The following is a 13,202-nucleotide window of genomic DNA, read 5'->3' as shown; positions in this document are numbered from 1 at the left end:
TATGTGGAAGAATGTGAGTGCTCTTGGTTCATTTTGCTTGCAACTCACTGATTTGGCAACTTTGTAGGTGATTTCCTTATCTTGAAGGTAGAGCTGAAGTGAAAGAGGAAGTGTGAGGAAAAACAAAGTGAGTGGCTACCGAGAGGAAACATGAGTGAGCTGGGACTTCAAGGAGTGCAAACATTTGAGGGACGCTCTTTCGGGGGGCTTGACCGAGAGCAAATAGAGAGCAAACTAGTCCAATTCCATTTGCAGATTTCTTTTTGTTATCACAGAATTTTGTGTAATATTTGTTTTCAGTTCTGTTCATTTTTGTCTTGGAATGGGAAAATGCATTATTGCAATTCCATTCTTTGGCTGTTTGTAATAGATTCTTAACGTGTAGTGTGAGGTCATCAAGGGGTTCCAAGTGCCACTTGATTCTTCACTTAGGAAAACTTTTTGTCTAGTTTCTGTTTTCTTGTTTTTTTTTTTTATGTTTTCTTATTCTTTATGTTTTCCATGTCCAGGTTATGTGTGATATGCATGTTTTGAAATTTATGTTTTATGTCTCTGTGATATCTTTCAACACTTAGTTGACCTTTCTTTGGTCATAGGATTTCAAACACTTTGAAAGTTGTTTTTCACAATTAAGATTTATTTTGCTGGGAAATTTTATTGAGAATTTTTGTGAAAGAAATTTAGAGATTTCTGGCTAGGAAAGGTTTGGTTTCTAAGCCTGTCCATGAGACTCACCTCCCTTTCTTGGGAACATCTCTAGAAATCTTTTCCTTTATATTCTCTTTAAAATTCCTAAAGTTTCTTTGTGAAAAAAAATTGTTTGACAAGTGTGTTCGGCAAGATGAGTTTTCATTCGTACCGTGAATTGCATTTAGGTAGTCATAGTAAGGATGAAATGCATCATACACATTGATGAAGGATTATCTTGTTCCTTTTTAATATTATTGAATATGGTGTGAGTTGATTAAGAAAGCTAAGTGAAATCTCTACTGGAACTTAAGATAGCATGCTATCTAGATGTGAAGGTTCCTTTCACAAAGCTCAAGAGAAGAAGATGATGGATTGATTCAAAACAAAAAGAAAATGGAAGGCACATTAACATAGAAAACCAAGAACAATTAAAGGAAGAAGAAAACATAAAATGGATAGGAAAGAAATGGTAAAAATGTGAGAAGCACGCCACTACAAGGTTAGGCTAGAAGCCATGGCAACCTTGAAGATGAGTGGGTGTGTGCCGCCACTTGCTATGCAAGATAAGGCTTAAAAGTATTCACTCCCAAGGGAGGAAACTCTCATAAATGGTTGAGACACAAGAGTGTTTTTATTTCAAAATGTTCAACCCTTTTACATGTCTAGGAGCACCCCTTATATAGAAGAGTTTAGGGGCCTCTAAGCAAATAAAAGATACATAAGGATGTCTCTACAAAAACCTAACCCTAGCTTCTAGAAACTAGGTCAAATAAGGTTACAAAAATGAGAGACAAAAGAGCCAACTATGGTGTGTGCAAGGCTAATTTCGTTCTAGCACAAAAGGAGACAAAGAATGTGTCTCATATGTCTCCAAAAAGTGGCCAACGAGTGCTAAAAACAAAGGAGACCAAAGGTACACAGGTACACTTGCTTCATGCCTTTTACTTTATGCTTTATGCCTTTGCTTTACTCTCTCTTCCACATCATTTATGCTCCCCAATCACCATGCGCCACCTAGCATTGATTTCTTACTCCTAATTAACCTACAAAGCAAATAAACATAGATTAGCATGTTGGCTTAAGTCAAGTCAACTATAGTCAACAAGTCAAACCTAGTCAAAGGTCAACAAGTCAACTAAAGTTGATTCAACTAAGTAAACTTTGTGAATCAAAAATAACAAATACAAATGAAAGGGATGAAGGATTAGTGAACTTCCTTTCTAAACATGCTTAGTCTTCTTAAGCATGTGCCTTCATCCTTTGTTGGGGTCAATCCTTCATCATGGCCAACATAAATGGGCAGATTTTGGGTACCTCTGAGTGCTAGGGTTTTGGTATGGAAAAGAAGGTTGACAATATGGTAAAAAGTGTGTTTAGAAGATTTTAATGACTTAAGTTTTTCATACCGTCAATTGTACATAATTTTTTGTAGGCTGTTCTGTTTGGTGGAAGCACAATGATGTACTTTGAACGACGTAGATATGGTCATGTGAAGAGAATATCTTTCAATCCTCTATATATGATATAAAGAATGTTTGGTTATGAATCATTTAGTTTTACCTTAGTTACAAATAAATGATTCCGTTATGAATGTAGAGTCATGTCTTGCACAACTCACGCAAGATGAAGGTTAAGAGACAACAATGGATATTGAAAGACTACTATGCTTACTTTCATTCAGAACTGATAGTGTTGGAGGATAATTTGGCTACTGATTTTGTAAGATTATTTATTTATTATATTGTTTTTTGTGTACTGATTAGTTGCAAAGTTATTGATAATAGTAATTATGTGTTGTAGTTGTTTGCCTCGATTGTGCATGAGGATCATTGGTGGTGTTACATTGTTAATTTTCAAGAGAAGTTGTTTGTGTTGGATTCAGTTGGGCATTCAAACAAAAACCGTAAAACAATAGACAACGCTGTTGTAAGATTTCCATTTTGTAATATATGTTGTTTATAAGTTGTCATTAGTATTTAGTTGGTTCACTTCATGAGGACTATTTTTTACACTGTAGGCTCATAATTTGAAATTGCTTTTTGGGATGTTGATGAAATGTTTAGATGATGACCAACCAAAATTTGAAGTTCAATGCGACATAACTCTGATTCAACCCAACTTGTTAGTGCTTACGTTTGTATAATTAAACCATTGTATAGTGGCACTGCAGTTTGATAATTCAGTGTGTTAATTGATTTTATTGTGGGGCTTTGTAGATATGATTGTGGTGTTATTGTTCTTAAAGTGATGGAGTTGTGGGATGGTCATAAGAAATATGATGGCAATAGCATGCCTCATTACACCAATGTAAGTTATACTAAGTTGATCAAGTTGGTTTTTTCATTTTCTATTTCAGTCTGATGTATGCAGTAACATTTTTCTGATTTGTTTGGCAGAAAGAACTACAACAGATAAGACAACAATACATTTGGGATTGGATTCTAGATGTTGACAACATCCACAAGCATGACTTCCTTCAATACTACGACGTATTTGTTAAAAGTTAGTTGTTATCGAAGTTCTTTGATGATATTGTAAAGCACTTCCCAGAGCAAAATTCTGGATTTAAGATGAATGAAATAAAGTGCATGTAGTGGTGTCAATTAATTTGAGTGGAGTGTGATATTTTGGTAAAGTTATTTATTTTGTTGACTAAAAACATATGGTAGATCCCCTGATTTTTTGTAATGGGTGCCCACATGAACGACATAGGTGTTGCTGAAGTTCGGTTGAATATTAATTTGGAACTTTGTTGTTCATTTATATGTTGATAATTTTTATAAATTTGCAACTACAATGTAGAAATTGCAACAATACTCCCCACATTTTAATGCTTGAGTCCCCATTTATTTAAGCTTTGACGTAATTTATAATTTTGAAGGACCACAAGCACCCACGTTAGTCAATATACAATGTTTAGGTTATGGAAATTATATGATGTAGAATGTGTGTAAGTCAATGCATTGTGTGATCAGAAAACCATATTCATATTTTTTTAGAAGATGCAATTGCAGTCCAAAATTAAGAACACTACTTCCCACATAATAATTTTTCAGTCCCCACTTATGGATGAGTTAAGGATTTTTACAATATTGAAGCAACATAAGCACGGACTATGGTGGATATGTAGTGTTGGGTTCTTGAAATTGTACGAAGGACAATGTGTGTTATGATATTTTAATTCTTTAAGCACCTGCAAGTGCAATTAGGAATTTGCAACACTGCTCCCCACATATTAATGGTTCACTCCCCACTTACGGGTTCACTTAAGGATCTTGACAATTATCAAGTAACACAGGCACCGACGTTAGTAAATGAAAACTAGATTATGGAAATTTTGTTAAAGTGAGTTATGTAAGACCCGTGGAATTTAATTAATTAATTAATTAATTAATAAATACGGGTAGTGGGAGCCTTTATGGCATTAAATTCTAACTTGTATAATGTGGAAAAGTATTAGCTCAAATGGTTAGGAGAATTCGTGATCTGGGGTGAAGGAAGAGCGTATTGGAGGTAGCAGTGAGGGGATATTGGTGATCACAAGGGGGAGCTCCTACTTCTCAATTTTCTTAAGTAAAGAAAACCAGGTTAGGGGAGCTGAACCAGTTTCTTGAATTGTATTTTTTAATCTGTATGAAAGGCATGTGCAATTGGTGTACATCAACCGTTAAATTCACAAAATTTCACGTTTCTGGAAAAATTCTAGAAATCGCCAGGCGGTGACTCCTTGAACTGTCAGGCGACACATGGTATTATTGAATGTTTTCTGGTTCCTGCAAGGAACCGCCTGGCGGTGAATCCCTGTACCACCAGGTGACACATCCTTGAGCACCCAGTTTTCTGGGTTTTTGTTGAATGGTCTGGCAGTGATGAATACCTGCCAGGCAACGCAAACCTTTTTGGTTCGATTTTGATGATTTTGGAGTTCTGGGATGATTCTGATCGGAGGGAACTTAGTTTTAACCGTTGACGAAGGATTGGATGTCGAATTGCATCGTAACACATAACATTGATAGCTAAATGAAATGGAACAGTACGAACATGTATTTAGGGTTGGAATTTGGGAGTTTTAATACATCGATATTGAGAGTGGTTGGTTGCACTCAAATTGTAGCTGGAAATTAGTTAAAATTTGAATATCGAGTCATAGTTATTTTGGTTCGAGGAGGAAACACTTCAAGAATGCAGAGAGAAACATTGGGGAATGAGAGAGGGCGCTGTAGCTGGTGAAATTATGGGAATTTGCCGAAATTGCTTGCACCGCCTGGCGACAAACCCCATGCCGCTAGGTGCCATCGTAGAGAGTGGGTCTTCACGTGGTTGCGAGTTTTGTTGATGATACTGGATTGAGGGAAGTAGGTTCATGCTACTACTGCAGTTTAGAATTAGTTATGTGATGGAAGAATGAATGATGATAAATATGAGCTAGAGGTGAATTCTAGTATTTGGATGGGGAACAAAATGTCCTTATGGTAGAGAGAAAATTGCAGAGTGAGTAAGGAATCAGTGGTTTAAATCAATGTGGTATTGGTCGTCCTAGGGGTGGCTAGAATTAAGGGGGATTGTGAGGATAGTTGGAATTTCCAATTTATCAGAAGAGTATAAATATGGTTAGGTGCAGTTATTAAGGCATATGTAAATTGATGGATAACTGAATAGTTAATTTGGGTAAACAACATAGCATAAGAGGTAGGAGATTGTAGTGACATGTTGAGTATTGGAACAGTTGAACCTAAGCAAGTCTAATTTGATAAACTAGATTGGTGATCGAAAAAGGGAATTGAAGGACATCCTATCTTATAAGTTGTAATTGATGGTGGTTAATATACAAGTGTGTCTATATAGGTTTAAGAGGTTTCAGTAATCTAGATGCATGATAGCACAAGACTAAAGTGGGGGAACTCGACTAAAAGTCACAAAACTAGTAAGACTGTATTATTGGTGTGGCGCCTGGTGGTGATGTTGGACCACCAAGCGATAGCCATGAAACAGGGGGGTTTTGGTGTTAGTCGCACCTGGCGGTGAGAGTGGTCCCGCCAGGCGATAGCTGTAGGACCAGTGTACTCTTGGAGTGCGTGCGCTAGCGGTAGGAGCTTTTCCGCCAGGCGGTGTCGGCAAGGATTGATGGTTCAGAGATGCTACGCACCTGGCGATATGTGTCCCCCGCCAGGTGGTCTGGTAGCGGCAGTGCTCGGTGGTACGAGTCCCCCGCCAGGCGATTTTGTTGCTGCAATCTTGGGTTGCTAAATTTTTCATACGTGATTTAGAAGACTTTTGGTGATGCTTCAAAGGTGGGTTGTTGGTGCTTCTTGAGTTGAGCTAGGAACGTATCTCTTGAGTTTAGCTCGGGATAAGGGTTAAACACGTGGCATTCCTCGAGTTAAGCTTGGAATGACATCCCTCAAGTTGAGCTCAGGATGGCGGATGAACACGAGGAACCTTTGAGTTGAGCTCGAGTTGGCGAGTGTTGCTGGTGTGAGTGTGCTGGTTATGGCAGTACGGATGGGTCCAGATGGATTGCCATCCTCAACAGTTAGCTGACGAGTTTGGTAGTCTTGGGACGTTGTGAACTATGTTCTAATTTGGAAACTCCCCTGGCGTTACGATGTATGATCCGTAGCAATGGTTTCCTGCACGTGCTTTATCGGTTGTGGCCGATAGGTATGGCAACAAGTTATCTTGAGTATGTCCATGTGATATGGAACTTCTGGGGTGATTGTATGATATAAATATTTGAGTGTTGTACATGTATATACATTTTTATATGATTTATCTGTTAAGCTCACCCTATCTGTTTGTGTTTGGCAATGATCGTGTGCGCGGTACACGTGAGCAGATGATGTTGATGTATGTGGCTTTGGTGAGGCTTAGCTATGGAGCGGTGATGACTTGGGGAGTTTTATGTTTTATGATTTTGGAATAAATTGTAAACACCTATGAATGTTTTTATCAGATTTATAGTTTTGTAATTTATGGATTTCGTACTATCTATTTATTTAATAAAGTTTTAAATTTCCCACATTTTTGGGAAATGATGTATTATTAAATTAAGTTGATATATATTTCTTTATTTTATCATTTAAAACTGTAATATCCGGATGGGATGTTACATTTGGTATCATAGCAAAGGTTTTCAAAATGTTTTTAGGGTCTATGGGGAGTGAGCATACCGTGTTTTGCTTGCGAGACTGATTTGATTTTTTGACTGTTAAGTTTTTTGTTGTTTAAGTCTTAATTGGAGCTGTTTGGTGTGAATAGATGAAAATGTGGCTTGCCCAACCTATGGCTAACAGGTGGAGGAGGAATAATGTTGGAGTTGATGATATCGCTCAAGCCATTCATCGCATGGTAGACGCGATGCAGCCTATTGCAGCACAGCCTAGAGTCGTGGTGGCACCTACTCGCCCAATGACGATGGAAGACTTTGAGGCACAAACCCTAAAAATTCACTGGAAAAACCACCCCCGATGAGGCCGACGCATGGCTCAGAGAGTGAGAAGATCTGTAGAGTAATAGACTGCACTGATGTACACAAGCTGTCCTTTGTCACCTTCCTACTAGTGGCGGATGCTGAGTATTGGCGGGTAGGAATGCAACAGCTGATGCAGACTCGGCAGAGGAGATTACTTGGACATCCTTCAGGACGAGATTCCTAGAGAAATACTTCCCGGATAGTGCCAAACATGAGAGGGAAGTTGAATTCCTCACTTTCCAACAAGGGAACCAGACTGTGCTGGCATACACAGACAGGTTTGAGTACTTGGCGATATTTTATTCGCCCGTTGTTACCGAGGAGTGGAGGTGCAGAAAGTACGAGGGTGGTTTGAAACATGAGTTGTGCCATTTCATAGTACCACCCCGGATTAGGGAGTTTCCAGTCTTGGTAGAACAAGCCAAGGCGGTTGAACGACTGGAGATGAGGCCTAGTAAGGTGGTGCGATCCCAGAAGACTACTATAGACACTCGCCAGCAGAAGAAACCATATAACAGACCACCATCTTCTTCTAGGAAACTACAATGTTTCAACTGTGGTGGAGAGCATTTGAGGAGGGATTACCCAAAACCCTCTTGCAGTTCGGGAGGAGGACCTAACATTGGCAAGTGATACGTGTGCGATCAGACGGGACACTATGCCCGACATTGCCCCAACAAGAAACTAGCTAGAGGTGCGCCAGCGAAGAAACCAGTTGGAGATAGGCCCAGAGCACTAGGGCGTGTATTTAGCTTGACAACCACCGAGGCAACCTAGTTAGGTAACCTGGTGCAACTTTCATGTTTGTTGTTTGGTCATGAGGTTGTGGTGTTGTTTGATTCAGGAGCCACCCATTTGTTCGTGTCTAATGAATGTGTGAGGAGGCTCAGACTTGTGCTGCGAGAGTTGGGGTGCGAGCTGATAGTTGCGACACCAGCATCTGGCGAGGTATCCATCACATCTATGTGTGTGGGATGCCTTATGGAAGTGGCAGGCTGCAGGTTCAAGGTGACTCTCATCTACTTGCCAATGGAGGGCTTGGATGTGATTCTGGGAATGGATCGGTTGTTGGTCAATCATATTGTTATCGATTGTAGGAGTCGCAGTGTGATTTTTCCAGAGAGTATGGGGCTGGAGTTGATCTCAGCTTAGAAGGCGATGAAGGAAGTAGAAGCTGGAGCTACTTGTTTCATGCTAGTGGCTCATGGAGAGAAGAAGAGTATAACTGAGCAGATTAGAAGCATACCCGTGGTGGATGAGTATGTGGATGTCTTTCCAAACAAGATACCAGAATTGCCACCGAGTAGGGATGTGGATTTCACTATTGATCTCATCCCTAGAGCCGGCCAAGTATCTATGGCACCGTATCAGATGGCGCCAACCGAGTTGGCTGAGTTGAAAAAGTAGATTGAAGACCTGCTTGAGAAGTTTATCAGACCGAGTGCATCACAATGCAGAGCAATGGTATTACTAGTGAAGAAAAAAGATGACAGCTCAAGACTGTGTGTGGACTACCGACAGTTGAATAAGTTAATAATAAAGAATAAATATCCAATACCGAGGATTGATGTTCTGTTGGATCAGCTGAGGGGAGCCGCAGTGTTCTCTAAAATTGACTTGAGGTCTGGATATCATCAGATCTTGGTCAAGCCTGAGGATGTGCATAAGATGGCTTTGAGGTCACGCTACAGGCATTTTGAGTATGTGGTGATGCCGTTTGGGGTGACAAATGCTCCTACGATCTTCTTGGACTACATGAACAGAATTTTCCGGTCGTACCTGGATCAGTTTGTCGTTGTATTCATTGATGACATACTGATATATTCTGAGAGTCGGGAAGAACACGTAGAGCATCTGAGAGTGGTGTTGGAAATTCTTAGAGAGCATCAATTGTATGGAAAGCTGTCAAAGTGTGAGTTTTGGCTGGATGAGGTTTAGTTCTTGGGTCATGTAATCTCAGCCCAAGGGATAGTAGTGGACCTGGCTATGATTGAGACAATAGTGAATTGGGAGAGGCCATAAACAGATATTGAGGTGCGGAGTTTCCTGGGTTTAGCAGGATACTACAAGCTATTCGTCGAGGGGTTCTCCAAGATGGTGAGTCCGTTGACACAGCTCACCAGAAAGGACCAGCCTTTCTCATGGACAGATGAGTGTGAGGCCTGTTTTGAGGATATGAAAAGGAGGTTGACGATCACCGGTGCTGGCTATTCCAGACACGACTAAGACATTCGAAGTGTACTGTGATGCTTCCTATCAGGGTTTGGGTTGTGTGTTGATACAGGAGAAATGACTAGTTGCTTATGCATCTCGTCAGTTGAAGGTGCATGAGAAGAATTACCCTACTCATGACTTGGAGCTAGCTACAATAGTGTTTGCGCTAAAGACTTGGCAGCACTATTTGTATGGTTCATAGTTTCAAGTGTTTAGTGATTACAAGAGCTTGGAGTACTTGTTTGATTAGAAGGAACTGAACATGAGTCAACGCAAGTGGATGGAGTACTTAAAGGATCACAAATTTGAGCTTTTATATCATCCTGGCAAAGCCAATGTCGTTGCAGATGCTTTGAGCAGAAAGAGGGTGTATGTGTCTGCCCTGATGATAAAAGAACTAGAGCTTATTGAGAAGCTGCGAAACATGAACTTGGGGTTACACACGGGTGCTGATTACATATGTTGCAGTATGCTGCGAATCACTAACGAGTTCCTAGACGAGGTTCAGTTGGAACATGGTAAGGATTAGGAGCTGCAGTAGATAATTGGCGAGTTGGGCACCGAGAAGAGAAAAGACTTCAGGATAGGTAAAGACGACATTCTGCGTTTTAGAGATAGGGTGTGTGTACCCAAGAGTCGAGTATTGAGGAAGATGCTCTTGGATGAAGGGCATAAGAGTCGTCTTAACATACATCCAGGTATGACTAAGATGTCTAAAGATTTGAAACCGACATTCTGATGGACGGGTATGAAGACAGATGTGGCTGATTATGTTGCTTCTTGCTTTGTATGCCAGAAGGTGAAGATTGAGCATCAAAGGTCGAGTGGCACGTTGGAGCCTCTAGACGTTCCTCAATGGAAATGGGACAACATTTCCATGGATTTTGTTACACATTTGCCGAGGTCAGTGAGGGGACATGACTCGATCTGGATTATTGTAGACAGGCTGACGAAGTGTGCGCACTTCCTACCTATCAATCAGAAGATGTCTCTAGAGAAGCTGGCAAAGTTATATGTCAGAGAGATAGTCAGACTTCACGATGTGCTAATGAGTATTGTAGCAGACAGAGATCCTCGATTCACATCGAGGTTTTGGCAATCGCTGAAGGCAACATTTGGTACACAGTTAAGAATGAGCTCAGCTTATCATCCTCAGACAGATGGGCAGTCTGAGAGGATCATCCAGTAATTGGAAGATTTGATAAGGACTTGTGTATTAGATCACTTGGGCACCTGGAGTGATATGTTATCGTTGGTGGAGTTCACTTATAATAATAGCTATCATTCTAGTATTGGAATGGCACCATACGAGGCTTTATATGGTAGGTGATGGAGGACTCCGTTGTGTTGGCAACAGGATGGGGAGTCAATGGTTCTTGGGCCAGAGTTCTTACAGCAGACTATTGAGAAAGTAAAGGTGATACAGGATCGGATGAGTGCAACTAAGAGTCCGCAGAAATCCTACATAGATAAGAGGAGGAGGCCGCTTGAGTTTGAGGCAGGTGACCATGTGTTCCTTAGGGTTACACCTACAACAGGTATTGGGAGAGTATTGAAGTCTAGGAAATTAAGTCATATGAGATTGCTTTACCACCTTGTAAGACCCGTGGAAATTAATTAATTAATCAATAAATGTGGGTGGTGGGAACTTTGAAGTTATTAAATGTTAATTGGTATGATTTGGAAAAGTACTAGCTCAAATGGTTGAGAGTACTTAATTGTGTGAGAGGACTTGGGTTTAAGTCCTATGTATGCCATTTATGCGTTGTTTGATTTATTATTATTCTGATAATACAATTTAGTCTATTGAGTGATAGTATAATTGTAGAACTTTGATAATTATCACTAAATATGACTTGGTTGAATGGTTGTGTAGGGATTTGACATTGGAATGGTCATGGGTTCAAACCTTGATAAACATGAATTAAACCTTTTTTTTTTTTTGTTAGAATCAACTTTGGCTTGAATGTGAAAAGGTAGAGGGAACCCTAGCAGAAGGGGCAACAAAAAGGGGCTGAAAAACCACTATGTAATTATCATTGAATAGGCATTAAACCCATAATTGAGCCCATTTTCGTTTCAGCTTTTAAACCCATAATTGAGCCCATTTTCGTTTCAGCTTTTAAACCCATCATCAATACACCTATAAAAGGCCAATTCTAGGTGGGAAGAAGGGTTTCTACAATTGTTTGTCTTGGCTTTGGGAGGAGAACGAAAATTGGAGAGGGAGTGGTGAGTATTGGGTGCACAAGAGACTGAATTGGTAGTAAGGTTGACACAAGGCATTGCTAAACAAGGAACCTTCATTTTTGCCCAATTTTAATCAAGAATTCCAGGTTAGGGGATGCTGTATTTATGTGTGTATAAGTTATGTGTGGTGATTATGTGTTCTACCTTCTCAATTGGTATCCACATGTTGTGAATTTCGTGTTCCCTATTCTGAGATTGAAAATTTGGTTATTGGTTGTTGTGGGCAAAGCCTTTTTATGCTTTATATGATTAGGATGAGGGTTTTTGGAATTGAATGGTCATTGCTGATTAAAATCTCGAATTTCTGTAGTCCAAATGAATATCAAACCTGATTATGAGGGTTGCTTGATGTTTCCTAGATTATGGGAATTACCTGCATGTTTTGTGATGTTTGGGCTTGAAGGACTAATTCCATAGGATGTGGGATGTGCTTGGCTTGAGTCGCGAGCAAGGAGTTCGTGATGGGTGGACCGCATGTGGAACGTGAACGGTTTAGTTCACCAGAGGTACTCTTGTTGGGATGAGTGAGCGTGGGAGTTCATTTCATGCTCAACTTGAGAATGCTATGAGCGAGGGAGTTCATAGTAGGAAAGGCGGGTATGTGGGTTCGGGTCCGAGCATGGAGTTCAGATGACAGGCGAGGGAGTCCTTGAAGCAGGACTACGAGCAGAATAGGCTTTTCGGTTGGACCACGAGCGAGTAGGGTCGTGGAAGCACAAAAAGTCCCAAGATTTAGAGTACATGCATGGCCACCCGCGGCTTCTTGGATGGACATTAAAACTCTTATGCGCGCTAGATTCTTTCCTCCCTCCTATAGGAAGGAACTTCTTTTGAAGCTCCAAAGGCTTCAACAAGGGTCCATGTGTGTGGATGAATATTACAAGTTGAAAGAGTCCATGCTTCTTAAAGTAGGACTCCAATTTGAAAGTGAAGAGGAAAAGGTAGCTAGATTTGTGAGTGGGTTAAGGAGGGACATACAAGATTTAGTAGAGTTATATGAGTACTCCTCTCTTGACAAAGTTTCACATTTGGCCACAAAGTTCAAACTCAATTGCAAAAGAAAAAAGAGGCCAAGAGGAGTGGTTTATACAATGACTACTATTCTAGTACTTGGAAAGATAAAGAAAGAAAACATGATAAATCACCACCCAAGAGTTCCCAAGACCCACCTCCTAGGACTAATTCGTTTAGGCCTTCTAATGAAACTCCTAATTCTTCTCAAGGTACAAGGACAAGTTCTATAAAATGTTTTAAGTGTTTAGGATATGGGCACACAACTTCAAATTGTCATACCAAAAGAACCATGGCCTTAAACCTTAAAAAAGAAGTAGAGAGTGAACATTTTTCTCCCCCTTCCCCCAAAAGTACTTCTTCCCACACTTCTTCTTCAAGTGAAAGGATTAAAGCCCTTAAAGGTGGATTGTTAATGATAAGGCAACAACTAAGACAAGTTTCCAAGGAACTTGACCCTTCTCAAAGACAAAACCTTTTTCATTCAAGGTGTCATATCAATGACAAACTATGTCCCCTCCTCGTAGATAATGGAAGTTATGTAAATGTGGCTAGCACAAGAGTT

At 40.2% G+C, this 13,202-nt stretch overlaps 2 protein-coding genes across 2 annotated transcripts; both read left to right on the top strand.

Annotated features, from left to right (window-relative positions):
- The first annotated feature begins 1,575 nt into the window (after positions 1-1,575).
- Positions 1,576-3,449, top strand: LOC114163296. Its single transcript, XM_028047522.1, has 6 exons — positions 1,576-1,611; positions 2,287-2,409; positions 2,491-2,616; positions 2,708-2,811; positions 2,907-2,997; positions 3,087-3,449. Exons 2-6 carry the CDS (start codon positions 2,314-2,316, stop codon positions 3,195-3,197), a joined length of 528 nt encoding a protein of 175 aa, XP_027903323.1. The 5' UTR covers positions 1,576-1,611; positions 2,287-2,313; the 3' UTR covers positions 3,198-3,449.
- A 2,904-nt stretch (positions 3,450-6,353) lies between these two features.
- On the top strand, positions 6,354-8,314 carry LOC114163530. The gene is made up of 3 exons (XM_028047835.1): positions 6,354-6,408; positions 7,290-7,787; positions 8,007-8,314. The coding sequence occupies exons 1-3, from the start codon at positions 6,354-6,356 to the stop codon at positions 8,312-8,314; spliced, it is 861 nt and encodes a 286-aa protein (XP_027903636.1).
- The last annotated feature ends 4,888 nt before the right edge of the window (positions 8,315-13,202 follow it).

Source organism: Vigna unguiculata, chromosome 9, assembly GCF_004118075.2.
Source record: "Vigna unguiculata cultivar IT97K-499-35 chromosome 9, ASM411807v1, whole genome shotgun sequence".
Classification (NCBI taxonomy): Eukaryota; Viridiplantae; Streptophyta; class Magnoliopsida; order Fabales; family Fabaceae; genus Vigna; species Vigna unguiculata.
The sequence above is the reverse complement of the archived record's forward strand: the minus strand, read 5'-3'. Positions and strand labels throughout refer to the sequence as shown.